The 24,433-nt window shown below is 36.7% G+C and overlaps 7 protein-coding genes across 7 annotated transcripts; 2 read left to right on the top strand and 5 right to left on the bottom strand.

Moving 5' to 3' along the window:
- Positions 1 to 8,328: 8,328 nt before the first annotated feature.
- Positions 8,329 to 10,147, bottom strand: LOC132202365 (small ribosomal subunit protein mS26). Its single transcript, XM_059629234.1, has 3 exons — positions 9,830 to 10,147; positions 9,520 to 9,781; positions 8,329 to 8,585 (listed from the first exon to the last, which is right to left on the bottom strand). Exons 1-3 carry the CDS (start codon positions 10,063 to 10,065, stop codon positions 8,424 to 8,426), a joined length of 660 nt encoding a protein of 219 aa, XP_059485217.1. The 5' UTR covers positions 10,066 to 10,147; the 3' UTR covers positions 8,329 to 8,423.
- Positions 10,148 to 10,377: 230 nt separating this feature from the next.
- On the bottom strand, positions 10,378 to 13,085 carry LOC132202507 (fatty acid hydroxylase domain-containing protein 2-like). Its single transcript, XM_059629463.1, has 5 exons — positions 13,051 to 13,085; positions 12,734 to 12,920; positions 12,104 to 12,532; positions 10,764 to 11,036; positions 10,378 to 10,706 (listed from the first exon to the last, which is right to left on the bottom strand). The coding sequence occupies exons 2-5, from the start codon at positions 12,877 to 12,879 to the stop codon at positions 10,562 to 10,564; spliced, it is 993 nt and encodes a 330-aa protein (XP_059485446.1). The 5' UTR covers positions 12,880 to 12,920; positions 13,051 to 13,085; the 3' UTR covers positions 10,378 to 10,561.
- A 164-nt stretch (positions 13,086 to 13,249) lies between these two features.
- Positions 13,250 to 16,324, bottom strand: LOC132202554 (fatty acid hydroxylase domain-containing protein 2-like). The gene is made up of 6 exons (XM_059629528.1): positions 16,259 to 16,324; positions 15,852 to 15,969; positions 15,698 to 15,791; positions 15,218 to 15,643; positions 13,653 to 13,925; positions 13,250 to 13,585 (listed from the first exon to the last, which is right to left on the bottom strand). The coding sequence occupies exons 2-6, from the start codon at positions 15,916 to 15,918 to the stop codon at positions 13,411 to 13,413; spliced, it is 1,035 nt and encodes a 344-aa protein (XP_059485511.1). The 5' UTR covers positions 15,919 to 15,969; positions 16,259 to 16,324; the 3' UTR covers positions 13,250 to 13,410.
- A 441-nt stretch (positions 16,325 to 16,765) lies between these two features.
- LOC132202593 (fatty acid hydroxylase domain-containing protein 2-like) lies at positions 16,766 to 18,436 on the bottom strand. Its single transcript, XM_059629592.1, has 5 exons — positions 18,294 to 18,436; positions 18,139 to 18,232; positions 17,479 to 17,904; positions 17,152 to 17,424; positions 16,766 to 17,091 (listed from the first exon to the last, which is right to left on the bottom strand). The coding sequence occupies exons 1-5, from the start codon at positions 18,319 to 18,321 to the stop codon at positions 16,917 to 16,919; spliced, it is 996 nt and encodes a 331-aa protein (XP_059485575.1). The 5' UTR covers positions 18,322 to 18,436; the 3' UTR covers positions 16,766 to 16,916.
- A 739-nt stretch (positions 18,437 to 19,175) lies between these two features.
- Positions 19,176 to 20,831, top strand: LOC132202595 (farnesol dehydrogenase-like). Its single transcript, XM_059629594.1, has 6 exons — positions 19,176 to 19,413; positions 19,719 to 19,893; positions 19,950 to 20,079; positions 20,146 to 20,275; positions 20,331 to 20,486; positions 20,542 to 20,831. Exons 1-6 carry the CDS (start codon positions 19,282 to 19,284, stop codon positions 20,584 to 20,586), a joined length of 768 nt encoding a protein of 255 aa, XP_059485577.1. The 5' UTR covers positions 19,176 to 19,281; the 3' UTR covers positions 20,587 to 20,831.
- A 102-nt stretch (positions 20,832 to 20,933) lies between these two features.
- Positions 20,934 to 22,584, top strand: LOC132202592 (uncharacterized). The gene is made up of 4 exons (XM_059629591.1): positions 20,934 to 21,301; positions 21,456 to 21,758; positions 21,957 to 22,285; positions 22,362 to 22,584. Exons 1-4 carry the CDS (start codon positions 20,999 to 21,001, stop codon positions 22,435 to 22,437), a joined length of 1,011 nt encoding a protein of 336 aa, XP_059485574.1. The 5' UTR covers positions 20,934 to 20,998; the 3' UTR covers positions 22,438 to 22,584.
- On the bottom strand, positions 22,548 to 24,094 carry LOC132202594 (fatty acid hydroxylase domain-containing protein 2-like). Its single transcript, XM_059629593.1, has 4 exons — positions 23,696 to 24,094; positions 23,530 to 23,636; positions 23,088 to 23,418; positions 22,548 to 22,943 (listed from the first exon to the last, which is right to left on the bottom strand). The coding sequence occupies exons 1-4, from the start codon at positions 23,797 to 23,799 to the stop codon at positions 22,700 to 22,702; spliced, it is 786 nt and encodes a 261-aa protein (XP_059485576.1). The 5' UTR covers positions 23,800 to 24,094; the 3' UTR covers positions 22,548 to 22,699.
- Between the last annotated feature and the right edge of the window lie 339 nt (positions 24,095 to 24,433).

Genomic DNA, 24,433 nt, shown 5'->3' on the forward strand with positions numbered 1-24,433 from the left:
TTCAACATCATTTGAATGTTGAACTATTTTCATCATTATTTGAATAAAAAGAACTTTTTTTCATCAGTAACTTCAAAACTTAACAAAACTTGTCTATTTCTCAATATTATATTCGAATTTAATCGAATAATTGGGCATGAAAGGCTGAATTTTTCTGAGCTTAAATTAACATTCCCTCTAATCATGATAAAAAAATATTATAATTTTTGATAAAAAATTTAGAATTCCTGAACTGTTATAGAATCATCATGGTTTTATTTATTACTAAGTGTGATAAATTTGGAATATAATGATTAAAATTTGGAATCATGCAAGTTCTTTGCTCGCCCCTGTCGTCTGAGTGATGCGTGCAAGAAAGCGGCCGTCTTGATTTATCGCGCGGCCTATGGCTAATTTGACGGCCGCGACCTCTGACCTGGTTGACTGTGTGAGTGAGTGACTGCTGCCCACACTCGATCGCGAGCCGCGCAGCCAATCAAGCCGACTAACGAGATGTTTTCTAATTAACCGCCCTTCCTCAGGGAAATTAGTGGTCCTTTGTAATTATTAAGGAAGCGCGGTATTCAAAATAAAGAGATTATTCATTTTCTTTTAAAATTCTACCTCAAACTTGAAATCACTCTATTATTTCACGAAGCTCATGGAGCGAGACGCACGTTGAGGAATTTCCATTTTTCTTTTTCTCCGCGGCGTGCGCACCCTGCCGCGATGCTTTTAATTCTCACCGTCGCACCAACCCCGCTCAGCCCCTAATTACCCCGATTGATTTATTTAAGAAGCGGCACGGATGAAAAAGCGCGCGCCGCCCTAATTAGGGTTAATTCATCATTTCCCGAAGTGGCCGGCGCGGCTCTGCTATTATGAATTATCAACAGGCCAATTAAGCCGCGTGCGTTTAATCACGCGCCGCGTCCCGCCGGCCTTTTTGCACCTTGAGAAAAATTTGGCGTTTTATTTCCCTCCGTTTAATTTTCAAGCAAGAAATAGACTTTTGTGATTTTACAAACTTGAGCTGATCAACAATTTTATTTTTAGTAAATATTTAAAGTCTTGGGCTTGAATGTTAAAAAGAGTATCCTATAAAAATCTCATCAATTGCGCTAGAAATATTTCAGCAAAACAAAAATTATTATTCAGCATAATTATCATTTTATTACTCAAATATTTTCTTCTCGAAAACTTTCAAATAAATTTTTTTATAATTATTTATTAGTATATCAATTTTTAGGGATAACGGGATAAATATATTTTAAATTTGAGGGATTTAATGATTGCAAAAATTAAAAATTTATGGAAATCAGATTTATTAAAGTCTCTATAAAAAATTTGAAACGCTGATTTTTTAATTTGTTTTTCAAAAATTCCAAACATAATTTTTGTTTTAAATTTCCATTCCGTTTTATGGACCTTTTTATGCTGTCGCCCTCTTCTTATATTAAACAAAAAAGTCTTTGTTTCGATTGGAGACAAGAGGCGCAAAATGTCACACTCCTAACGACAGCTCTTGGCCCGAAACGTCGAAACACGAGAAATTATCTCGTTCACCATCTCGGATTCAGGGGCTAATTTACAAGGAGGCGAAAACTTTTGTGAACAATTGGCTCGGCCGAGATAAAATCTTGCGTCGCTGCTCTGTCCGTTTGTTCAGAGGTCATTATATTTATTTGGCTCCCCACACGTATTATACCCAACGCACAGAACCGGGGATAAATAAAAAATTAAGGTGGCTGCGCGTCCACTTAAGAGCGCAATAATTTTTAATTCTCCTTTGATCGGCGTCTCGAGATGCGCGACGAGTAATTTACGACTCGATATTAATCAACAAGTCGTTGCGGGCCATTGTCCCACTCACCCATTGTGTGTGATGGTCCGCGTCATTTTGCGAGAAAGAGATAGGGCGCCTTAATTGTGTGCACGTCCTCTATGCTCGTTTATTCGCGCGCGCCGAGCGGCTCCCAGGCGCAGAGGTGCCGTGTGTGTGTGTTTTTTTATTTATCTTTTTTTCGCCGGCGCACGCCTTACATTTTTCACTTGCGCCCGCCACCGCACGCATTTATCGCCATATCGCACATAATTTATCCTCTTAAGTACCCACATTATTCTTCTTCTCTCCCGCGCCGCGACCGAAAAATACGCCCATTTGTTGCCCAACCGAAAGAAAGAGATTCTCGGAATTAAGCGTATTCATATTTTCGTGTCAAACCATTCATCCATTTGAATAAATCCTTTCCAAAGTGAGATTAAAAGTATAACCATTACTTTGTGGAAACTTTAAAAGGTCGAGTTTGATAATTTACTTTTCATTTTTTTCATTGCCACATTATAATAGTGCTTAAAAGGGTATACAAAAATTCCAAAAATGAAAGATCAAAAGGCAAATTTAAGTGGAGAAGAGACCCTGAAAGTTGGTCTTTCAAAATGATTCATTCAATCCAGTTTTCAGACTACACTTAATTAGCAGAGCGCGGAGCGATTTGTGCGCTCTTGACAAGTATGTTAATTAGTAAAAACAGAAACTTATCTTTATTAAAAATTATATATATTTTTATAGCTTTGTTGGAGTCACAATCTCTAAAATATTCGAAATTTGTTTGGTTGCTTTTAGATTTTTTTAGAATTTCTATCTTAAAGTCTGCGGCTTTCGCAAGAACTCATTTATTGTATAAAAACAAAAAATTAATTATGCAGTATGGCACTGATATATGAACAATATCAAATTGAACTAAAGTTTGAGTTACAACAATATAAGTAGTACATTTCTATAATCTTGTTTGTGTATAATTATTCTCAAGCTGTGAAATTTTTGACCATCAAAGTGGATTTGGAAAAGAAATACGGGTAGAAGGGAATACCGTTTAAAAGAACTGAACTGACCGCGACGGTGGAAAAAAAAACAAGGCGAAATATTTTGACGGCGTGAAAAATGACCCTTCTCTCTGACTGTTGGCCTTAATACTAATTAGCCAAGAATTTATTAGCACAATTTGAATGTCTCTGCGCGCCGAACGCTGTATACAGTGAAAACAGGCAGTTGGCTAATATTCGGTTTCAGAGGCGCGGCGGGCGCTCTTTGAAAAAATTAATTAGCTTATGATTACACCTTTTAGAAGGTCTATTGTTGCAAATCTCTTTATCTGTTTGATAACCGGTAATTTTCATTTCTCGCGGCCTAATTTTCCGCTCCCTCTGGGCTGGAGAGTTGAAGTCTCGGAATCTCTCCCAGAGCGAGTTCATGCTCGCTCTGCACCCAAGAGAGAAATTATAATCAGTCTCTTGGGAGAGACTTACTTAGGGCAGTAAAAAATCAGCCTAATATTTCATCTCGTGTCCGGCGCGGTTTTAATTCCCAGCAGACCGCCAATTAGCGCACGTAATAAAAATTAATCCCCTTAAAGGATTATTGTTCGTGGAAGCACGATTATTAAATATATATTTCATCAGTTGGTTTTCAAACAGAAAAATAAGAAGACAAAAATTCAAAAAATCAGCGACACTCTTGGACGAGGGCAAGAGTTGAGAATTGGGGAAAATTCCCACCGGTCGTTTATTTTATTTTTTTTTTTTTATCTTTTTACAAGAGGCAAATGCGTGGGTTTGAAAAATCGAGTGCTGCCGCCGGTGAAATGGACGAAATTAACTCCCGAGCCCGGTTTTATTACTCCTGGACAAAAGGAGCTGCGGTATGTGTGTGTGCGGTCGATTAAAAAGGAGATTTTTCCAGCACTCTTGAAAAGAGACGACGAAGAAAAATAATGCATCCGCGTGAAGGGTGACAATCTGGTATTAATGTGCGGCGGCCCAGCCCATGTTTGGCCTTCTTGTTACTCGCGGCGGCGGCAACTTTTTCCTATACATACACTCGTATTTTTTTTATGAGAGTGTGTGGGGCCACGAGACGTTTTGACTCTTCCGTCCGAGGGCTTGAGAATAAGAAGTGCCTCCAAACATGCACACTAATGACGTCGAGATATCAAAGTCAACCAAAGGGTTTTGCTCTTCAAAAAGAATTTTATTTTGTTTAATTATTATTTTTGACTGAAATTTTATTTTCGGGAAAAATTTCAACAGATACGAAGATAATTTCGATTAAGATATGCATTACAGATATGGTCGCACAGCAGGGCTGTTATTAGAGGCTCATTACAATGATTGAGCCGTGAAGGTTATCAATTTCAATCAGAGGTCGCTTAGCAATAATGGATCCACGGAATTAATTCAAAGGAGGTTCAAATTAGCGGTCTTATTAGACGCTATTTTTCCTGCTGCTCTCCATTAAAATTAATACCGTGCTGCTCTTTTGTCCAACGGAGCAGCAGGTGTGCCTCCGGACAAAGGGACCGGGCGGATCAAAAAATTTATCGGCGCGTTCGTTGATCGGAAATTACCCAAATTACGTGCACCATCACATTGTTATTTTAATTAAACGCCCCTCGCTTAATTATAAAATGTAAATAAACGCTCGATATTAAATTTCTTTTGCTCTCCATGCTCATATATAATGAAGCAACTTTTCTAAGTCACGTCTTCATTCCTATATACAATCATAATGTGTTTAACAATAAGGGCAGTGAGTAATGTTGGCTTAATTAAAAAGAAAACTTATCCTCATTTTAAATGAAAAGGTCATACTAATTTGATTTCTTATTTAATTAATCTCACATTTTTTTTAGTTAAATTTGGAATATTTCACTAAAATCATCAAGACAATTATGTAATATTTCTCTGTTGAAAAACTGAGTTTTATAAGAATTTCAAATTGTTGCATAATTATAAATAATTTCAAGTATTGAAGTTTTTAAGTTTTTACTCGAACAATTATATAATTAAATTAAAACTGTGCTCTGCCTTTAAACTTTCTCGCACTGTCCCGTGCCGAGTTTGAGGAAGTCTTTTTTTAATGCAATGAGCGAGTTGCTGTGCAGAGAGAGCAATTTTGTGATCTTAATTTGGTGGTGGCTCGCGGAGTTTTGGGGCAAATTACAGAGCGGTTGACCGATGGCCGACGGCCTCATTTCCATCGTTCGGCGATAAATCAGCCGCTCCAATTTGGTGGTCCTGCTCAATTCCACGAAGGGGGTTGGTTCAACCTTTTCTTTTTGAATAGCAGGCAGGGAGGTCTCTTTCCACTTATGGCACCGAGATTGCTCGTAAATTTGGGAAATATGCTGCATGGGAACGCGGCGCCGATGACAATAAATAATGCCCCGGCGCGCACCTGGAGATATGAAGACATAAAAAATGTAATTTCAGGAATTTTCGGGCCTCTTGCGCGCTCAAATTGCTTATCTCGCCTCCATCTGACATAATAATACGCGACCGCCACTTTATATATTGTTGGTTTTCTATATTGCGCCTCCTTGCCATGCGTCTGCCGTCTTGTACTCTTGACGTCATAATCAGTGAGGGATTTCGCGAACTAATAAAATTCTAAATTTAGATGAAAACACACTTAAATTGTGTTGGGGTTTTTCATAAGAATCGACCAGTCTCATTACTTATGAGAATTGAAATGTCTCTTTGTTTATTACGGTGTTTTTTTTTCTTTCTTGAATTGTTGATCACGTCAGTCTGATATTGCTTGCGGATTTCACGATGCCCAGCGGAGATAATGCTAAAAGGAGCAGTAATGAGGCGCCGAGTCGTTTAATTTTATAATATTCCGTTTTTTAAAACGCGTTCTGCCCTCCTCCGCGCGAAGGTCGCCGCGAGTGTGCAAACTTTGAGAGTTAAATTACTCCAAATCGAAGGCGTTGTCAAAATAAATCTTGAACACACACACACGTACTTGTTGAACATGACCACAGGAGAGGTCAAATAATTCAAACGGAGTTTTCGTCTCACAGAGCAGAGAAATTAAGCAGGCGACGCACGACCGAGGCGTCAAGTGCCTTGGGAATTCTTACACCTGAATGCGAGAAAATATTTGTTTGGGGAAAATTAGGCCATGTCCCGAGATAGAAACTGCGGTAAAATGGTTCCTAATAAACGCTGAGGCGAGACGACGCCTTAAAACTGATTGAAATCTTAATAAATCTGCGCCCACACAATAATTCTATATAAAATTTTGCTCTTTACAAGCGCGCTTCGGCTCCACGCGCCCAAATTAATTTGACGTGTGACGATCCATATAGATAAATAATTGTCTTTATTGCGTCGCCTGGATTTTGATTTCGAAAGCAATAAGGAAAGATTTTGCAAAATCGCTTCTCTTAGGGAACGTGACGCCGTCGTAAATTGGTGCTGGGTCAAAGTTATCACCATCAGGCAGCCGCAGAGGCTCCAAAGAGTCGCAAAATTTAATGGAAAATTAAACAGTTTGTTATTTCCTGCGATTTTGTGCAAATAAGCCCCATCACATAAACTTTTTTCATTTTCTTTTATTTTGTTTCGCAAATTATCCACTTCAAACATGTTGAAAAGCATTAAATTAGTACTTGTGACTAATCACCTTGACGTGGAATTACGAGTGATGAGTCACAAGTACTGATTTAATTATTTCTTGTTTCGAGTGGTTTCTTTGGGTTTTAAATTGTTAAAAGCAATTTTATAATTTTATTCTATATATTTCTTTATTTTTTTCTCACTGTTCATGTTACTTTATGCGTTTATAATTTGTTGAGAAAAGTCTGGTTCAAGAACAACTCTCCTCTAGCAAAACTTAAAAATAAAATATGAAACTTATACATCTATTTGTGCTATAAATCAATAATCAGAGAAATTAAATAATTGCCTTGTTATTTATTACTTTTGACTTTTTAACAAAGTAAAAGATTTTGAAAGTCTTTAATTTTATAGACAACAGAAGACGTCAACAGCAATTTATCAAGAAATATAGTATTTGTTCCTTGCCAATAAAGCTCCTCTTATAGAAGATGTGCGGTTGCGTTTTGAAATTCAAAAGTGCTTTGACGCCAGTCTACGGCTGAGAAAACTGGCGACAGAAAAAAAAACACTATAATTTTAAGAAGTCGTGAGAATTTCGTGCTTTTTCGAGTGGGTGTGCATACAAGGCGGTTTTTTAATTCAATTAAGCGGCGCCCAATCGAAATGGCAAGTGGTGGCCAATTATGGAAATGCGGCGGCGCCTATACATATTTAAGAGGTCCTCGGAGCCTAATGGAGCCGCCGCCGCCACAATGACCATCATTAGGGGCGCCCAAATTGAAAGGCCGAAATTACACGCCGCATTTGAGACCCCCTCATTACCATCCCAACTCGCACCTCTTGTTTTCCGTATCAACCAACTGTGAATTTATTATAAACTTCATAAACGATTCAACAACCCAGATATACATTTTTTTTTCATTTCTTCAAAGTAGGTGGTGCCGCTTCCCGGAAAAATTTGCAAACCGGCGCTTCTCTTCTTAACGTTGAATTAATTCACAAGTTACACTTGAACCACCTGTTAGAATATGCATCACATAATATTGAATAAAAAGATATAGCCGAAGGGTGTCTTGTTAAATGCGATTTGATACACTTGATGTTGGAATCCTGGACTGGAATAATCTTAACACATCGTCTGTTGATTGATTTTCGTTAAAAAATCGATTTTGTTTTGTCTACAAAATAAAAGTATTTTTTCACAATGCATTATAAATTGGAGTGATCTTTACAGGTGAAGTTGAAATTTGATAATGTACTCAACAGAAGCAAAATAATTGATTGCCAATAAGTGAGAAATGCCAGAGCGATAGATAAGAGCAAGCACACTCGACGTAATCAGATAATTGGCTAAGTAATGAGACACTAGTCCGGGGCGTGTGCTTTCCTCCTTGTCTGTAAGCTGCATAAGCCGGTTGGCGTGTCTGCGCCAATTTTCTCACCAACTCAGGCAAAGGATGCATTTCTTTATCTCGGAGAGAAATGAGTGACGCCAGGACAGTGTTGAAACCAGACGCAAACACGCTTAATCTGGCGACGAGTGAGAGGAAAAATGCTTGGAATTTTTGCACTTCCCAATCATGGAGGAAGTTATACTTGAGTGACAATTCACCTTGTTTGTGCAACTTGGGTCATAATCGCAGCGTCTGACGAAACAAAATGCGTTTCTTTCAAGCATTTTTGCCATTCCTCGTTATTGATTGTTCTCCATTCAGAAAAAAATAAGATAAAAAAATAGCCTTTGTTGAAAAATTACATAAATGAAATGCCTTTTGCTTTCTTATCAATCAGGACTTTGCCCTCATTTCTGCTTATACTTTTTTCTCAGTCGTATTAGACTTACTTTTACAGATCAAAATAATTAAAAAAAAAACATACCCAAACAATTAAATTTCGATGTACCCTTATTTGCGATAAGCATCAAACATTATTTCAATTGGTGCCAACATGTAAAGAGAAATAAGTTTATGATGTTGAACAAATTTAATATTATTAACGCATTTTAAATGCACAGACTTTGATTTTTAACAAGGTGCTCACTATGACTGTGTCTCCTCATCCTTTGGTGTTGGCTTCATATCGAATCCTCGGTAAAAATTTCCCTCCCTGTCGATGGCAAAGTTGTGATCGACTTCTTCGCTCAGGGCCAATTCTATTGCCTTGTCAATATTGGCAGCTGTGATGTATTTTGCAGACAATTCCTGAAAAATTAAAACAAGATTTAGCAAAATAATAAATTTAACAAAAAGGAACTAGTAAAATGTAAGCATAGGGTCGCCGTGATTTAAATAAAGAAGTTAATCGAAAGTCTAATTAAAGATAAATAAACAAAAGGAGAAAAAAACGATATACTAACAATCACACAAAGTTGCAGCTAAATTCTTTTAATTTAATACTAAAAATATATTGAATCCCAAACTTCCCCCATCTCCTAATCAACAAGAAATTATTCTTTCAAACCAGTTTCAAACTTTTTTCTTTTATCCTACCACTTTCCGAGCTTTGTTTTTTTCATTATTGCCTATACCAATAAATAAGAAAATGTGATTGATTTCTGATTTGAGACAAAGTTAAAAAGCAGTCACCAAAAAAGATAAAGGGCACGCAAGCTAGTTAGACCTTGTCTCAGCTTAGCCCAATAATTCAATGGAAATATTTAAACAATTACAATAATGGAAATTAAAATTACGAACAAAAATTCCAAAAATACTGGAAAAATGTTTAAGTTAAAAATTAATCAATATATTTGATCATTTGTGGAAAGCATAAATATAAATCTGTAGTAATTCATAATACAATAAATTATCAATGAATTTGTTGGTATTAAATCATAGACCTCGGAAAGAAGATGAAAATAAATAGAATAAAATATAAAAACAAGCTGATCATAATTTAACATTAAATTTTTTCCAAAAAATTAATAATAATATTATGCATAGTCCCCCCTCCCTGTCAAAAATATATTGTGCAAATAAAATAGATAATGTAGATTTAAATATAAATAATAAAATATTCGAAAAACAATTTAAAAAAACTTGACTGATAAAATTGCATTTAGGGAGAACATGCAAATATTTGAGGAAGATGATTTTTCTATAAAACTAGAAAGGCATAAGGCTGGCTTAAAGTTTCAACCTTTTCTAAAGCAACCATCTGCAGAATTTCAGCCTTGCGCTGGCTTCGTTCAAGCTCGTCCTTTTCCAGGTCGGTGAGGATTTTTTCCGTCAGCTTCTCCTTCTCTGCGGCCAAACGTTTTTCTCTTTGCGCGGCCACTTGCTTGTTCCACTCGTCGTTAATTTGCAGACAACGGGCGAATTCGGCCTCCTCGCCGCTCGATCCGGCCACCGCTGCGGCCGCGGCCGTCTCTTGTTGTTTCAGGTCCTCGGCCAACCACACTCTGTAAAATTAATCGATCAGATTTTTCAAATTGGAAATTGAAGCAAACCGAATGCTCTTCATGTAAGTGCGATATTGTGCGTAGAGCCTGCGGATTTCCGCCAACTCGTCTTCGGGAATTTCAGGTTTTTTCGGGATCCGAAACATTTTGGAAGGAGCTGTGCCGAGGCTCCTCGGTTTTCGCCACCGCACGATCACGTTTGGCGCCGCCGAGGGCGCGAATCTCTGCACCAGAAGATTTCTCACAAGTTTTTCCGCCACCAGGGCTTGCCGACAAAAGCTCATCGCGGGAAATATTCTTTAAATTCGGCAGAAAAAGACACGCCGTCGAAGGTTTTCACAAAATTAACATCAGCTGCCGCGCCTGCCGCCTGCCGGTGCGATTATTGAATGACCAAAATACCGGTTTGCGTTTCAGTCGGTAGGTTTTGTTAATACATTTAGCGGTAAAATCAATTCTAGTTTAAAAGTTTTCTTTCAATCTTGGTATAAAAATGCAGTGCGGTTCGACCAACACTTGATTTGATTTACACTTCAAATGATACAAATTGGGTACGAAAATTGACTTCGGCCTATTTTTGTAGGGTGAAATACATACATAATGAGTTTATTATTTATTTCATCAGAATATAATTTATGTAGGAAGATTGAACCAAAAATTTATGACTAACAAATTATCAAAATAGTAACATAATTTTGTTAAACAAAAATTTGATTTTAGTCATTTTTACTTTCAAGTTTAAATCAACATTTTAGCTGATTTTAGCAATCAAATTTAAATCTACTGAATGCTTTTGATTACTTCTCGCGCAGGCTTAATTCCAAAAAGTGTAAAGTGCCTTTCATATGACTCGGTTTTCTTCCATTGTTTGTCTGTTCCGTGGAATGCGTCCATGATGCCCAGATTTCCAAAATTTTGATTGCTCCTATAAAATTAAGTTAAATTATTTAAAGAGAAAAATATTTTTGATTATTTTAATCACGTCATGTGGTGAAAGTCGTGGAACTCAGGGGACGGTGACAGGGGAAGGTGGTACCCTGAGTGGTTGAACATAGGCCAGGCCATGATAAGGAGGAACCAGGTCCAGTCAATGAGGGGGTGCGACTTGAGCAAAATCGGTCCCACGGCCGTGGGCAAAATATTGGCCAAGATGTGTTCTACTGGGTGGCAGTAAATGGTGATAAAGGCGATCGGCGCCGTCCACTCGTGGTGTTGTTTGTGGAAGTGTTTGTAGAACAATCGATGGTGCAGCAACCTTAAAATTTAATTTCAGGGTAGCATTCAACGTAATCAAAAGCATACAGAAATAATTTAATTTATGAAAATGAAGAGATCGGGCTTTTCCTCGTTGCAGAAAAATTGTTTTTTTATTCAAAAACAAAAGTCAGCGAGCAGTGCGTTTGCTCATGAAATAGGGTCACAGACCGTGACCGAAACTGGTATAGCCATTTGTTTTTAAATAAAAACAATTTTTCTGCAATGAGGAAAAGCCCGATCTCTTCATTTCCATGATCATCTCCTCCAGTGTCAAGTCAACTTCTTTAAACATATTTAATTTAATGCTTTGGGAAAAAGCAGGTCTTCTATTTAAGCAGAAATGAATCGGTGATTTTTGACGAAATAGGCCAACTAGGGGATTTTTTATATTACTTTTGGGTGTTTTTAGAAAAAAAAATAGTGTTTTAAAATAGGTCATGTAATGTGGAAAATCTATGATAAAGGATTTTTACTGATAATTGGCAAATCTGGGCTTTATAATTGGATATTTTAATCTTTTTCTTCGGCGATTTGGTTAGAAGTTAGATTGGACGTTACTTCCTATTGGACAGGTCGGACATGCCAAGGGGCCCACGGGGTCAAAGGGCCCACCATAGCCACTGATTTAGGCAACCCACAATGCACACGTGACAAGGCGCTGCCTACTGTACATGGGCGTCCGATGGGGACTCTTAAGTTAGAATCACCGGTCCCTTTTATTTAATTAAAAAGTATCATTTTATCTTCATAAATTCTTTCGCATTTTACCCAATTAAAAATGAAGAAAGAGTGACTGAAATAATAGTTCTAAGATAAAAAAGAAATCGATGTATAGTTACAGTAGAAGAGTAAAAGTGGCACAAAAAAGCGTAAAATGTTTCAACGGTTCTAACAGGTTAGGATGTGAAAGAAAAAATTAAAAAGCTGATCTCCAAAGAACCGCAAACAAGAAAGTATTTTAATAACAACACAAAAAGAGGAAATTCGTTTGTTGCTTCCTGGCTTTGCTTTTTATAATTTCTAATAATTTGAGTCAATAAAAATTAATCTATTTTTATAACTCACCTGTGCCCGTAATAGAAGATCACTTCTCTAATAGTCATGAAAGCGGCCAACTCAAAAAGAAGAGTGGAAATCGAGGGCAGCTCCTCAAATTTGTCCAGACTGATTTGCTCCTGCGTTGACGTTAACCGCAAAACTTCGTAGCCCAGCACGCCGAGCGGGGCTCCGACGCAAAATTGGTTGATCAGCACCCAGATGGCCGCCTTGGTGAGGCGAGGGGCTTTCGGGGGCTCGTTGGTGCCCGGCTGAACTTTGTATTTGGAAAGCCAGCCAGTAAAGTCGAGCAGCAGGAATGAGGTGCCCACAATCCAAAAGACGACCGTGGAAATAATTGAGGGCATTAACCCAAAAACAAAGCGCTGGTTGTGGCCCATCCACGTCAAAATATGGGTCCATTTTTGCTGCCAAAAGTCTGGCGTTGGCGCAAATACTCTACAATTTAAATATTTTAATTTATTAAAATTAAAGAATTATTAAAAAACTCAAATTTGAATTTAAATTCAACTATTATAAAACGTTAAATAAAAAATATTTAGGTTTTGAAAAATTAAGCTTTAAGAGTGAACGCATTATAGAAATATTGAAAAATTTTAAATATTAAAACGTAAAAACAGCAAAATATGTTACACCTACCTTGCTGAAACAATGACCCCAACTAACGGCAAGGTGAAGAGGAATAATTGAAGGTAGACGGTAACAAGCAAAGTAAAAGCACCAAATTTTCTTCTCAAATTTTGACGAAGTCGTAGCAAAAACGAGTTTGCAATATTTGCGCCCATGTCGCAGCTACTTTGCTGGACGGTTCCAATGGAGAAACTACCTGCAAACAATCGTGAATGATCAACAGGGAGATGAGACCTAAGCAAGCAAGAAGGAAAGTGAGTCTCGAAAATTCAACTCGGACCAGACGCGCGCGCATAGAAAAGACTTGTGCCAATTTTTCTATATACCTTCTTTCTGGAGAGAGTGACCGCGGTGACCCACCGACCAGGCAAACAAAATCGAGATTATCACCTCGCCTTCGGTTAGCATAAGGTAATTTATTCCACGAATAAGTAAGAGCTTTTATAAATTTTTTTTTTTCATATTTTTTGTTTTTATTTATTATTTGAACGTATAAAATGTACAAGTTTTAGGTAAATAAAATGCAAATTTCTTTAATGAACACAGCATAATGTATCACTTTTTAAAGCAGTAATTAATTTAAAATAATATTTGTAGCATACATGTTTTGATTAAGTAGAAACATTCAGTCTGCAATAACATAATATTTTTGCAGCAAAAATTATTTTCTACATCTATATAAATATCTAAATCGTCAATTTTGTAGAAAGTTTGCCCTCTTTTGAGAGTTTTAAAATTTTTCGTGCGGGCATCAAGTTGAAAAAAGTAAAGTGTCTTTCGAAAGACGGACTGTTTCTCCATTTAGTGTCGGTGCCATGGATCGCGTCCAAAACTCCGACGTTTCCAAAGTTCTGATTAATCCTGAAAATGGTAGAGCAAAATTAATTATTATGTATTAATTTTAATAAATTCATTTGCTTTCTCCTACACCATGTGATGAAAGTCGTGGAATTCTGGGGAGGGCATGAAGGGTAAGTGATACCCTGAGTGCGTAAAGACGGGCCTAAGGGTGACCAAGAGAAACCACGCCGCGTTGATGAGAGGGTGCGACTGGAATAGGCCAGGCCCGACCAGCGTGGGAAGAATGTTGTTGAAAAAGTGTTCAAAGGGGTGACAACACACGGTCATCAGGGCCACCGGTGCCGTCCACTCATGGTGCTGCTTGTGAAAACGTTTGTAAAACAGTCTGTGGTGTAGCAATCTATACAAAGAAATGAAGTAAAATTTAATTAAACGGATATATTATATTAATTGATCCAGTTTTAATTTAAAAAGTTAAAATAAAATATAAATTTCACTAGAAACTGTTTTCAATTAATAAATAAATTTGAAATTTTACACCACTTGTTTAAACTTTAGTTTAAAATAACCGTGGAATGTGACCTTGCCCTTTGAATGATAATTTTTTATACACTCTCACTCTAAACAATAAGAACTCAACAAAAAGATTATTAATTTTTCTGAGATAAAGATGTGATTGCGATGTATTTTTACTATTACATAATTATATTCTGCTAATGCAACATATTTTTGTTATTATTATTATTTCTTTCTTTTCTCCTATTTTAAAAGAAGTTTAATTAGTAAAATTTTCAGACATACTTTTTAACTTAAATTTTTGGGAGAAAATTTTGAGAATAAACTGAAATATATGTCACCACGTAATATATACCATAATTATTGTTTTCTTATTAATGAATATAATATGGTGATAAAAATTGCACGCGGCAGATTATAAGGCTGTGCCTTGAAGCTAGTCATAAATATTACGAGATTTTTATTGCAGGCTTGCACAGTATAATACTCAATATGGTAACGAAAAAAACCAGTTTTTCATATATAGTGTTAAATAATTAAATTCCAAAACGCATAGTCAATTAGTATGAATCACCAGAATGCAAGCAATTTTTCGACATATTGAGATATATGGACTTGATCGGAATAATTTATAAAATTTAATTTTGAAATTAGATTAAAATTGATGTGACACTTCTCTTTTCATCAACAGCCAAATCAAACAGGTTAAATTTAATATAAAAACAAAGAGAGGGGAAAATAATTGAGTAAAACTAGAAAAAAGGATCTTCAATTTATTCGTCAATTAGTCAATATGGAAGTTCTAACGATAAGTAGTCAATCTTCTGAATAAATCGTAAAAAATATAATTCAGAGCTAATGTGTTACAAGTCTCAACTTTGAAACAATTTTTAATACACACATTAAATTAATGTATAATTTTTTAATATTTTTTCATTATTTTTCCTACTAAGCAATACAAAAAAATGCATATTTTCAGTAGTTTGTTATAATAGAATATAAAAATTATTTTACTGGCTTCCGTGTAAACAGACAAAGGCATAAGTTCTCTCAAATCATTATTAAATTTGATTTTATATGAATATATTTTTTCTTTTGAGAATTACTTGATTTATCTCATTATAACAAAAAAACTAATTTAATTCGAGATGTTTCAAATTAAAGCGGAAAGCGTACCTGTGGCAGTAGTAATTAGCAATTTCTCTGCAGAACGCAAACGCGGCCAGTCTTTTGAGCAAAATTCCAATTGTGGGAAGCACCCTAATGTCGTCTGATGACAGGACCATATTGTTTGTCAAACGCAAAAATTCAAAGGAGCAAATTCCGGTCAGAAGTCCGATGACCAATTGATTGAACAAAACCGATCGCAACGCTTTTTTCAACTTGAGGCTGGGTGGCGGGTGGTTGGTTTCCGGCTGCACTTTGTACTCGCAGAGCCACCCTGTAACGTCAAGAAGGTGGAAAAGGGCACCGACGATCCAGTAGCCGGTGATTGAGACCACGGAGGGTATCACCCCAAAAACTATGGTCAGGTTGTTATTCGCCAGCGACAAAAACGCTTCCCATCGCAGTTGCCAGTCATCGTCGGAAGGCGCGGAGGCCCTACAAATTAAAGCCCAATTTTGGAGAAAAACGTTAAAAACTTTCAGCTTTTACCTTATTAAAAAGATGCTTGCCAGCATTGGTAGCGTAAAAATGAAAAACTGCACGTACACTTTGACCGTCATAATTGTAATTCGGACAAGCATATCTGAAATTATATCATTTTTGCTCTAATATATGAGCTCGAGTCAAAAATTGAAATTTTTACCAAATTTAGGACGCATTTTGAAACTATTCCCAGCCCAGAAGCTACTGATGCAACCTTCAAGCTGCATCTCTATATGCCAAGTACTGTGTATAAAAAGGTGATGGACATGGGACCCCTCCTAAATCGGTCAGACACACTCCGTTTTTACAAGAAATTTAAAATTCTTGTCCCCCACACTCAGCTTCAGCATGATAATGGTTTTCTCTCATAAAGTATTTCCCTTAAAAAAATAAATTCCTTTAAATAATAATTATAATAAAATATTTCATGCCATGGTTTGCATGTCTGCTGATTTGTTTAATAATTAGTTAGAAACTAGCACTAATATCACCAAAATTTCTTAACATAAAAAAAATTCATAAAAATAAATAAATTTCATTTTCCATACTAAATAAGATTATGCTTACAAATGGTTCTGTTAAAATTGCTTTTTATATTAAGTTCATCAAACGAAGTTCACTCTTCAATTTTCTGAATACTCACAAACTTTGCTCACGAATCATTCGAAGAGAATTGAATTGATGCGCGCATCATATATTTTTCCATACAATAACAGCTATTTGTTGGAAATTCCGGTTTCCTTCTTCATGAAATACCGCAATAGCAAGGCGTAATTAGGGAAATTCCGAGAGAATTGATAAAGTTTTGACGCCGCGTTTGAATGAGGTCAATTAAAGCATCTGTTAATTGGACACTAAAGTTTTTCTGACCACGCACACTAGGTGTTGAGAAGCAATTTGCTATTAATAAGTTTGCTCTATTTTTTATGTTAGCATCACTAAAAATAAATAAAAATTATCTTTTCTCGGAAGTACTAATTGTGTGTCAGGTATAGTAGTCGGCGCTCCCCAATTCCACTTTAATGACGTGAAATTTATAATTAATTTTATCAACAAGAAAGAGAAAAATTAAAATCAATTTTCCAAATTTTTTTATTCAAACAGAAATTATAAGATAATATCTGTTTTAAGCATAATTTATTAGGAAAAAGTTCATCAGCTGCTCCATCATTCAACATTTAAAATATATAAACATAACATGAGTTCCAAACATACAATATGGAAATTAAATGGCCAATTTTACTTTGAGCTTATTCTCCTGACTGCTTTTGATTAGTTGCCGGGCCGGCATGAGATTAAAATAAGTGAAATTCATTTGGAATGAAGCTGTCTTTCTCCACTGTGCGTCCGTCCCGTGAATTGCGTCCATTATTCCGATGTTTCCGTAATTCTGGTTGAAACTGAAAGCAAATTACGAATTTGCATCAAACACGCTCCGATCGAATTTAAATAATACTAACACCATGTGATGAAAATCGTGCGATTCGGACGAGGGCGCGAAAGGCAAGTGGTATCCAGAGTGGGTGAAAACTGGCCGCAGTGTGATTAGGAAGAACCAAACGTAATTGATTAAGGGGTGCGACCGGTACAGGGAGGGTCCGACCACGGTGGGAAGCAAATTGCACAGGAGGTGCTCCAAGGGGTGGCAGTCGAGGGTCATCACCGCAATCGGAGCGGTCCACTCGTGGTGCTGCTTGTGGAAGCGTTTGTAGAACCATCGGTGGTGGAAAATTCTGCATGAATTTCTATTTTAGTAGGAAAATAATTTTTACGCAATAATTATATACCTGTGGTTGTAATAGAAAATAATTTCCCTGATCATTATGAATGCGGCCAGCTTCCTAAGGATGTCAGGGATGGAGGGCAGTTCCCTGAGTTGATCAAGTGTTATCGGGACGCCGACCGCGAGTCGGACAAACTCGTATGCGGCCAGTCCCGTGAAAAGTCCCACGAAAATTTGATTGAACAAAACGGTGCGAATCGCCTTGCCGAGTTTTGCTGGCGACGGGGGTTGGTTGGTGCCGAGCTGCACTTTGTACTCGGAGAGCCACCCTGTGAAGTCCAGCATGAGGAAGAAGGAGCCGAGACTCCAGTAGGCCACGCCTGAGATTAACGACGGTAAAACTCCGAAGACGATGCGTTGGTTGCTGTCTACCCACGACACCATGCTGTCCCATCGCAGTTGCCAGTAATCGGGAGCTGGTGCCAATTGTCTAAATTATGCCATAAAAAGAAATAAACGTTAAATTTTTGATAATAAAAAATTAATATATATTAAATATATATATATATATTTTTTTAGATTCATCTCATTCATTTTAGTTAATTATTTCTTTTAAAAAAGTTTTTTTTTCTTTTTGACAAGACAAGTGTATATTAATAAAATTTATAAAAATCCTTCTTTTTTTGAATTACTTTGAATATCAAATATTTATGGTGCAACCTACTTTGCTAGTGAGAAGATTCCAAGCAGCGGAAGGGTGAACACAAAGAGCTGCAAGTACACAGTGGCCACCAGAACCACAATTTGACCAATTTTGTCTGTAATTTAAAGAAATGATGACAATTACACCAAATTTAAAATTCTTGTAAATTTTCTTACGAATTATTCCCTCACTTGAAGCGCCCATTGCTTTTGCTCAGCTGCTTTGCCGCTGTAAAACTGGTTTCGGAGAAATTTAGGTGTGTTGCTGCGCGTTCCCCATCTCGTACATTGACCCGTTCGCATCGATAAAACTCGCGTGGTCCCACCGAAATCTCACTTAACTCTTTCTCTGGTTTGGGATGCATCGTTGCATCGATATTTTTCTCCTTGATGGTCAGTTTTCTCGAGTCTTCTCTTGGCCGCAACAATATACAAGAAGTGACCTATATTTTTGAGAGGCCCGCAAGCCGCAGCCAGAAAGAGAAAGAGGCGCAAAAATATTTTAAAGAATTTACCAGATTATGTACCGGTTTTGTAAATGCGAGATTTTAAATTTTAAGAGAGTATTCTAAATTATAGCACGTCTGTTTAAATTTGAAAAATCTTTTAACTTTTACTTTATGATATATTGTGGGTGTTTTTTTGGACATCTGCACCGATATGACCAATGAATATCACTAAATTTTATAATTATCTAGTAAAAATAGGTCAAAGAGGGATTTTTGAATTTATTTTAATTGGTAGAAATTTGCAATTTCACATAATTAAGGTTGTGATTACTCTGGTGTTGCACCTAATGCACCTGCAACGAATGCAAAGTTCCAGTCGTTTCACAGGCATACAATAAAATAAATCATATTGTTAAAAACTTACGCTCTTTTGTTTAAAAACTTAAAGTTAGTTTCATTTTGTGTGAATAATATTATGCTCTTTGAATATTTTAGTATTATTGAAGAAAAGAAGTAAGCGTACTTGTAAAAAGGGGGAACACAAATTATATCACGCCCGCAGAAATCAAATTTATGGTGCGCGTGTGAGTTGATTATCAGTTGAACGCGCTAGAGTCACTGATAAGAGGACGCAGTTGGAGAGAAAAGTGCTTACGCACCTGCACTCTTCCTGTATATTAACAAAAATCAAAGAAGATTTTTCTCAAATTAAAACCATGGAACGCTGGGTTGGCCGAGTAGCTATTGTAAGCGGTGCAAGCTCCGGTATTGGGGCAGCAGTGTCCAAAAGTTTGGTGGAGAGCGGCTTGAAAGTCGTTGGAGTCGCACGTCGAGTTGAAAAAGTTGAGGTAAAAGTTTAACATATTTAACGATTTATAACAAAAATAATGTATAAATTGTCAATAATTTAAAGTTAATTCAAAAATATAAATTATATTATTTAAAATGTAAAAAGTTTGATCAATAGTGGAGGAAAAAATTATTATAAATTAAGATTTTTACATAGAAAAATTGTAACTCTATTTGCAATTGAAGCCCATTGGAGCTATTCTTAATATCTTAATATTTTTAATTGTTACTTCTTTTATGAAAAAAAATAATTATTATATTTTAATATTAAATAAATTAAAAATTATACTCTATCAAATTTTAGGAGTTGGCTGAAGAATTGAAATCGCAGGGAGCAAAGGGTGAATTGCACCCCGTTTGCGGAGACGTTACTAAAGAGGAGGATATAAAGAGGGTGGTTCAATGGACCAGGAAAACGCTTGGAGGCGCCGATGTTCTTGTCAACAACGCTGGTGTTAATCGATATGGAAAATTAAGCGGTAATAAATAAATGAAAAAATTATTTGCTTCGATTTATTTTCATTTTCTTGTACAGAGCAAGCGACCGACGACGTGAAATTAATTTTGGATACAAATGTGATCGCTCTGACGGTTTTCACCAAGGCGGTCGTCCAGGACATGAAGTCGAGAGGAGTGAACGACGGACACATTTTCAATATCAACAGGTGTGAAAGATAAATATTGAATATTGAAATTTCTATTTGAACTCTTACATTATTGGGTATTTTCAGCATTTGCGGCCACTACATTTCCGAGTACCCGTTGGGCTACATTTACACGGCGAGCAAACACGCGGTGACGGTGGTGACCGAGGGTCTCCGCAGAGAGCTCAGGGATATGCAGACTCAAATCAGGGTCACGGTACAATTGCACCATTAAAATACGTTTGTCTGGTAAATTAAAATGCAATTTACAGAGCATTAGCCCTGGGCTGGTAAAAACTGAAATCAGCGTTGCTGGGGGTTTGTCGAAAGAAGTGGCGGACAAAAAATATTCCGAAAATCCGTGCCTGGAGGCCAAGGATATTGCAGACGCCCTGACTTTTGCTCTGGGAGCACCGGGGCATGTCCAGGTAATAAATCTATAATATTTTAATTCATGCATCTATTACTTGTCAATCAAATTAGATTCACGAGATGGTTATTCGAGCAACAGGCGAGTTCATTCTCTAGAGCATCGTCAGAAGAAAGAGAGAAAAAATGCCAAGAATCGCATCTGCGAAATGCTGTTCATTCAGAGCTCCTTTGATTTTTTGAATTCTTGACAGTCCATTTGGCTTCCAGAAATTATTTTATTGAAAAGAGAGGTGCAAACTTTTGCCGTTAAAATATGAAAATATTAATCTGTAGAAGCACAAATTTTATTAAAAATATCAAACAAATGATTATTTGAACAATTTAAAGCTGTGAAATGAAATAAAATATAATAAAAATACAAGTAAACGTGCATAATTGGCTTTCACTAGAAAACTATGCAATTCTTGCGCCTCCCTTAAATATCGCGCAACCCCGTAAACTCCAACTTCGTCTCATTGCTAGAGTGGACGCCGCACACAGAAGTCAATAATTAATTTTGCTCTGAAAAATGTTCCATCACGTGTTCCGCTTGGCGCCTCTCGGGGGTGGTTATTCAAATTACGGGGAGGTGCACCAATTGCCGGAGTTTCTCTACCTGCACTTTAGTTTCCTGGGCCTGGTGATCGCCTCGTTGGGCGGCGCGGGCCTGCTCGTCTTTTTGCTACCCGCGTTGCACAGAAAGGGTCCCACCCTGCTAGTCGGTCTCACGGCCATCGCCTGCGGAACCGTGGCCGCCTACGGTCTGGTCATGCCCAATTGGCAGCAGGCCACCATGGAGTTCAAAAGTATCGACCGCTCACAAAATAGACAGGTTAGTGTTTTATATTAAAAATAATTAATTATATCAGATTCAATATTTAATAATTAATATATTTTTAATATTAAACAATCTTTTTTAATTTATTTTTCATTTAATTAAATTCTTTTCATATTTTTAGTTGAATTAAAAAAAATATTGTTTCTAGCTTTTGCTTGGCGTGCGAGTGGGTTTGAGCGGAACAAATTTCAGTGTCGCCCACGAAATGCTGTCCGACGGCATAGAACTCTATTGGGACCAAAGGCTTGAGTTTGACTCGTTAGATGGAATGTCAAAGCAGTTCCACGACGGCCTTGCCGCGGGCCTTCCGCACGAGATTCTTGAGCTGGAAGAGCAACTGGCCGGCTGCGGAATTATGTTTGGGCAACCGGCCTTTGCTTGGCCATTCCATCTCCGCAGGGCCGGTTACTTCAGCTCCTGGCTGCTTGCTGGAGTTATCGTCGGCTGGCTGGTTTGTTAATTTTAAGCAGAAATTATACATTACACGATTTGGTCATAAAAATAAATATCAGCAGTAAAATCTGCATTAAATTTAATTTGGATGTTTATAAATAGTTTTAATTGTATCTAATAACATTATTTTAAGGTCCCGATTTAAAAATTTCTATTTAATTTTTACTATAATTTTTTTTTTTAAATATAATTTTAGTTCACTCTGGTATTGCTGATGGCTCTTCCGACCATCGGAGCATTCAGCCTTGGCGTGACGGGGCTGGGTCTGACCCTCGCCCCTGTGATTTACTGGGGCCTCCTCCCAGCCAAAGCAGGTCCTGCAGGCCACCTCACTGTCTACGGAATTGAAGTGCCTCTGCACTTCGGACCTTGTTTCTGGGTCTGTCTGTTTGTCGGGCTTTGGACTGCTACGGTGGGCTTTGGAATTAGGATCTACCACGTTTGCCGACCGGACACTTTCTTCACCGACTTTGAAGTGGACTATGATGCTTTGGAGGAAAAGAGAAAACACATTGTGGCTCTTGAGTAAGTGCTTAAAGTTTTTAAGACCCGCGTTTGCATTAATATTATTTAAATTTGATTATTTATTTAAATTTTATAGGCTTGAGCAGCAGGCAAAAGAAAGAGCTCTTGTCCAGGAGATGGAAGATTCAAAAATTGCTGATACACAAGTTTAAATTTTCAAAATCAAGTTTGCAAAATGTACATATTCTTTTTTAAACAAAATTTGCTCACTTTTAAATATTCCAGAATTTGAATTAATTTATATAAAAATACAAATGTGCTTTTTTGAAAAAATAAAGGTTTCTATTTTATTTTCTAAATATTTTCAATTTATTATATTGACTGTCCGTGCCAAAAAATCTGTCCATGAAACCAAAGTTTCCGTAATTTTGGTTAAATGTGATATGGTGAAATTCATGAAAATCAGAAAACTCGTCAAAACCAGGCAAACGATAGTTTGAGTGTGCGTAAAGAGCATACCAAGTGACGTGATAAAGCCAAAACCAGTGTGAGACGGGATGAGCACTCACAAGGAAGGGACCCATGCTGAAAGGGATAGCGTCGGAAAGAGAAATTCAAAGGGATGAGCGTAGCCCGCCGTGATGGCCACTGGAGATTTCCATTCGTGATGTTGCTTGTGGATGAATCTGTAATGTAAAGCCACTTGGTGTGCAGCAATCTGCAAATTTAGGGAGGAATATTTTATTAAATAATAAAAATTTTAATGTTCACACCATAAATTAAAATTAAAAAATATTTCTTTGAATTTAACTATGATTTTTTGGCAGACGTTTCTTAATAAAGTAGAAATATATGCACTTACACGTGAGAAGAGTACAAGGTAATGTCAAATATAATGTCATTGAACACCAGTTCAAGCGCCATCCTCTCAAAAGAGGGCACCTCACAAAGTCGTTCCTGTGACATAGGTCCTGCGCGTATTTGCATGGCGTAGTAGCTCATCGTTGTATAAGGCAAAACAATGATGATTTGGTTGAAAAGAACCGTGCAAACCACCTTGCCCAGTTCTCTTGCGTCAGGGGGTTGATTGATGCCAGGTCGAATTTTGTATCTTGAAAGCCAGCCAGTTTGGTCCAGAATCATGAAAAAACCTCCAAGCACCCAATAGCTGCCTGTGACCACAAAGAATGTACCTGGAAACGAAATTGCAGCTCGTTTAACTTATTTTTGTTGCATATTATTAAATCGGTATAATTTCTTTAACTAAAAATATATTTTGGAACTATACAGTATTAATTGTATACCTGCAGTGTAATTCAGTTGCCAGTCATTATAAAGATTGGCGCACTTCTCTCTCCACCATTGCAATGCCATCTCCTCAAAACTTGATCCTGTTGCAAACGCAAATATTCTATGGACAGCAATAGCAATTTAATTATTAACAACTAAATAATGAAAATAATTGTTTACCGGCAAAAGAGCATTTTCAGGCAGTAGTAGTGCAGAAAAAGGAGACTTGAACGCTTGAATAAGACACATGAGGCCTCCCAAAATCTTTGCCAGAAACGGTCCATTTTGCATGAGTAAAATGAGAAAAACCCTGATCGCTTAGGCGGGGGTTTTGATAAAGCTTTATTCGCTTGTAGCCTTGTAAGACGTTACAACTTTAGCACATGTGTATAAAGGAGAGGGAATCTGAGGAAGCTTTTTATCCTTGACAATGACCTTTTAATCGTGGGAAATACCCAGGCGGCCCATATGTTGCACATAACACGCATAACCATGTTTAATTTAATGGGACAAAATTTAGATTTATTATAATTCTATTTGGTTATGGTTAGCAAAATATTATTTACTTGCCATAAAATTAAAAGAAAAATTAATTACTTCTAAGAATATATAAAAATAATTGAAAAAAATTAAAGTAACATAAATAACATAACATAAATTAAAACAATTTAATAAAATTCATAAAATTTTTTTTAAGTAAAATAATAAAAATTATATAATTTTTAAATAATTACATTAAAACTTTTTAATTATGTGAATAAGTCACAGTTTCTACATATTTAATATACAAATTTAAAGCTAAATTAATCTAAATGCTTTTTAAATAAACTCCAAAAGAATAATTATATAATGTATCTTCTGGCAATGATGCAATTGTAATGCAGCAATAAAATATGTTTTTTGGCCATGGTTTATATC

This window comes from Neocloeon triangulifer, unplaced genomic scaffold (assembly GCF_031216515.1).
Source record: "Neocloeon triangulifer isolate White Clay Creek 2 clone unplaced genomic scaffold, ASM3121651v1 ptg000015l, whole genome shotgun sequence".
NCBI lineage: Eukaryota > Metazoa > Arthropoda > Insecta > Ephemeroptera > Baetidae > Neocloeon > Neocloeon triangulifer.

Excerpts from the sequence above, each read along its gene's own strand:
- LOC132202365 (XM_059629234.1), bottom strand. The coding sequence starts at position 10,065 with ATGAGCTTTTGTCGGCAAGCCCTGGTGGCGGAAAAACTTGTGAGAAAT. Across the intron at positions 9,782-9,829 it reads ACTTACATGAAGAGCATTCG|AGTGTGGTTGGCCGAGGACC; the intron begins GTTTGCTTCAAT and ends TTAATTTTACAG. Across the intron at positions 8,586-9,519 it reads AGATGGTTGCTTTAGAAAAG|GAATTGTCTGCAAAATACAT; the intron begins GTTGAAACTTTA and ends TTAATTTTTCAG.
- LOC132202554 (XM_059629528.1), bottom strand. The coding sequence starts at position 15,918 with ATGCAGCTTGAAGGTTGCATCAGTAGCTTCTGGGCTGGGAATAGTTTC. Across the intron at positions 15,792-15,851 it reads CAAAATGCGTCCTAAATTTG|ATATGCTTGTCCGAATTACA; the intron begins GTAAAAATTTCA and ends ATATAATTTCAG. Across the intron at positions 15,644-15,697 it reads GCAAGCATCTTTTTAATAAG|GGCCTCCGCGCCTTCCGACG; the intron begins GTAAAAGCTGAA and ends TTTAATTTGTAG.
- LOC132202594 (XM_059629593.1), bottom strand. The coding sequence starts at position 23,799 with ATGGACCGTTTCTGGCAAAGATTTTGGGAGGCCTCATGTGTCTTATTC. Across the intron at positions 23,637-23,695 it reads CTGAAAATGCTCTTTTGCCG|AATATTTGCGTTTGCAACAG; the intron begins GTAAACAATTAT and ends TGCTGTCCATAG. Across the intron at positions 22,944-23,087 it reads ACCTTGTACTCTTCTCACGT|ATTGCTGCACACCAAGTGGC; the intron begins GTAAGTGCATAT and ends CTAAATTTGCAG.
- LOC132202507 (XM_059629463.1), bottom strand. The coding sequence starts at position 12,879 with ATGGGCGCAAATATTGCAAACTCGTTTTTGCTACGACTTCGTCAAAAT. Across the intron at positions 12,533-12,733 it reads GGGGTCATTGTTTCAGCAAG|AGTATTTGCGCCAACGCCAG; the intron begins GTAGGTGTAACA and ends TTTAAATTGTAG. Across the intron at positions 10,707-10,763 it reads CACGACTTTCACCACATGAC|GAGCAATCAAAATTTTGGAA; the intron begins GTGATTAAAATA and ends TTAATTTTATAG.
- LOC132202593 (XM_059629592.1), bottom strand. The coding sequence starts at position 18,321 with ATGGGCGCTTCAAGTGAGGGAATAATTC. Across the intron at positions 18,233-18,293 it reads TTCAAGTGAGGGAATAATTC|ACAAAATTGGTCAAATTGTG; the intron begins GTAAGAAAATTT and ends TTTAAATTACAG. Across the intron at positions 17,092-17,151 it reads CACGATTTTCATCACATGGT|TTTCAACCAGAATTACGGAA; the intron begins GTTAGTATTATT and ends ATTTGCTTTCAG.
- LOC132202595 (XM_059629594.1), top strand. The coding sequence starts at position 19,282 with ATGGAACGCTGGGTTGGCCGAGTAGCTATTGTAAGCGGTGCAAGCTCC. Across the intron at positions 19,894-19,949 it reads TCGATATGGAAAATTAAGCG|AGCAAGCGACCGACGACGTG; the intron begins GTAATAAATAAA and ends TTTCTTGTACAG. Across the intron at positions 20,276-20,330 it reads AGACTCAAATCAGGGTCACG|AGCATTAGCCCTGGGCTGGT; the intron begins GTACAATTGCAC and ends TGCAATTTACAG.
- LOC132202592 (XM_059629591.1), top strand. The coding sequence starts at position 20,999 with ATGTTCCATCACGTGTTCCGCTTGGCGCCTCTCGGGGGTGGTTATTCA. Across the intron at positions 21,302-21,455 it reads ACCGCTCACAAAATAGACAG|CTTTTGCTTGGCGTGCGAGT; the intron begins GTTAGTGTTTTA and ends TATTGTTTCTAG. Across the intron at positions 22,286-22,361 it reads AAACACATTGTGGCTCTTGA|GCTTGAGCAGCAGGCAAAAG; the intron begins GTAAGTGCTTAA and ends TAAATTTTATAG.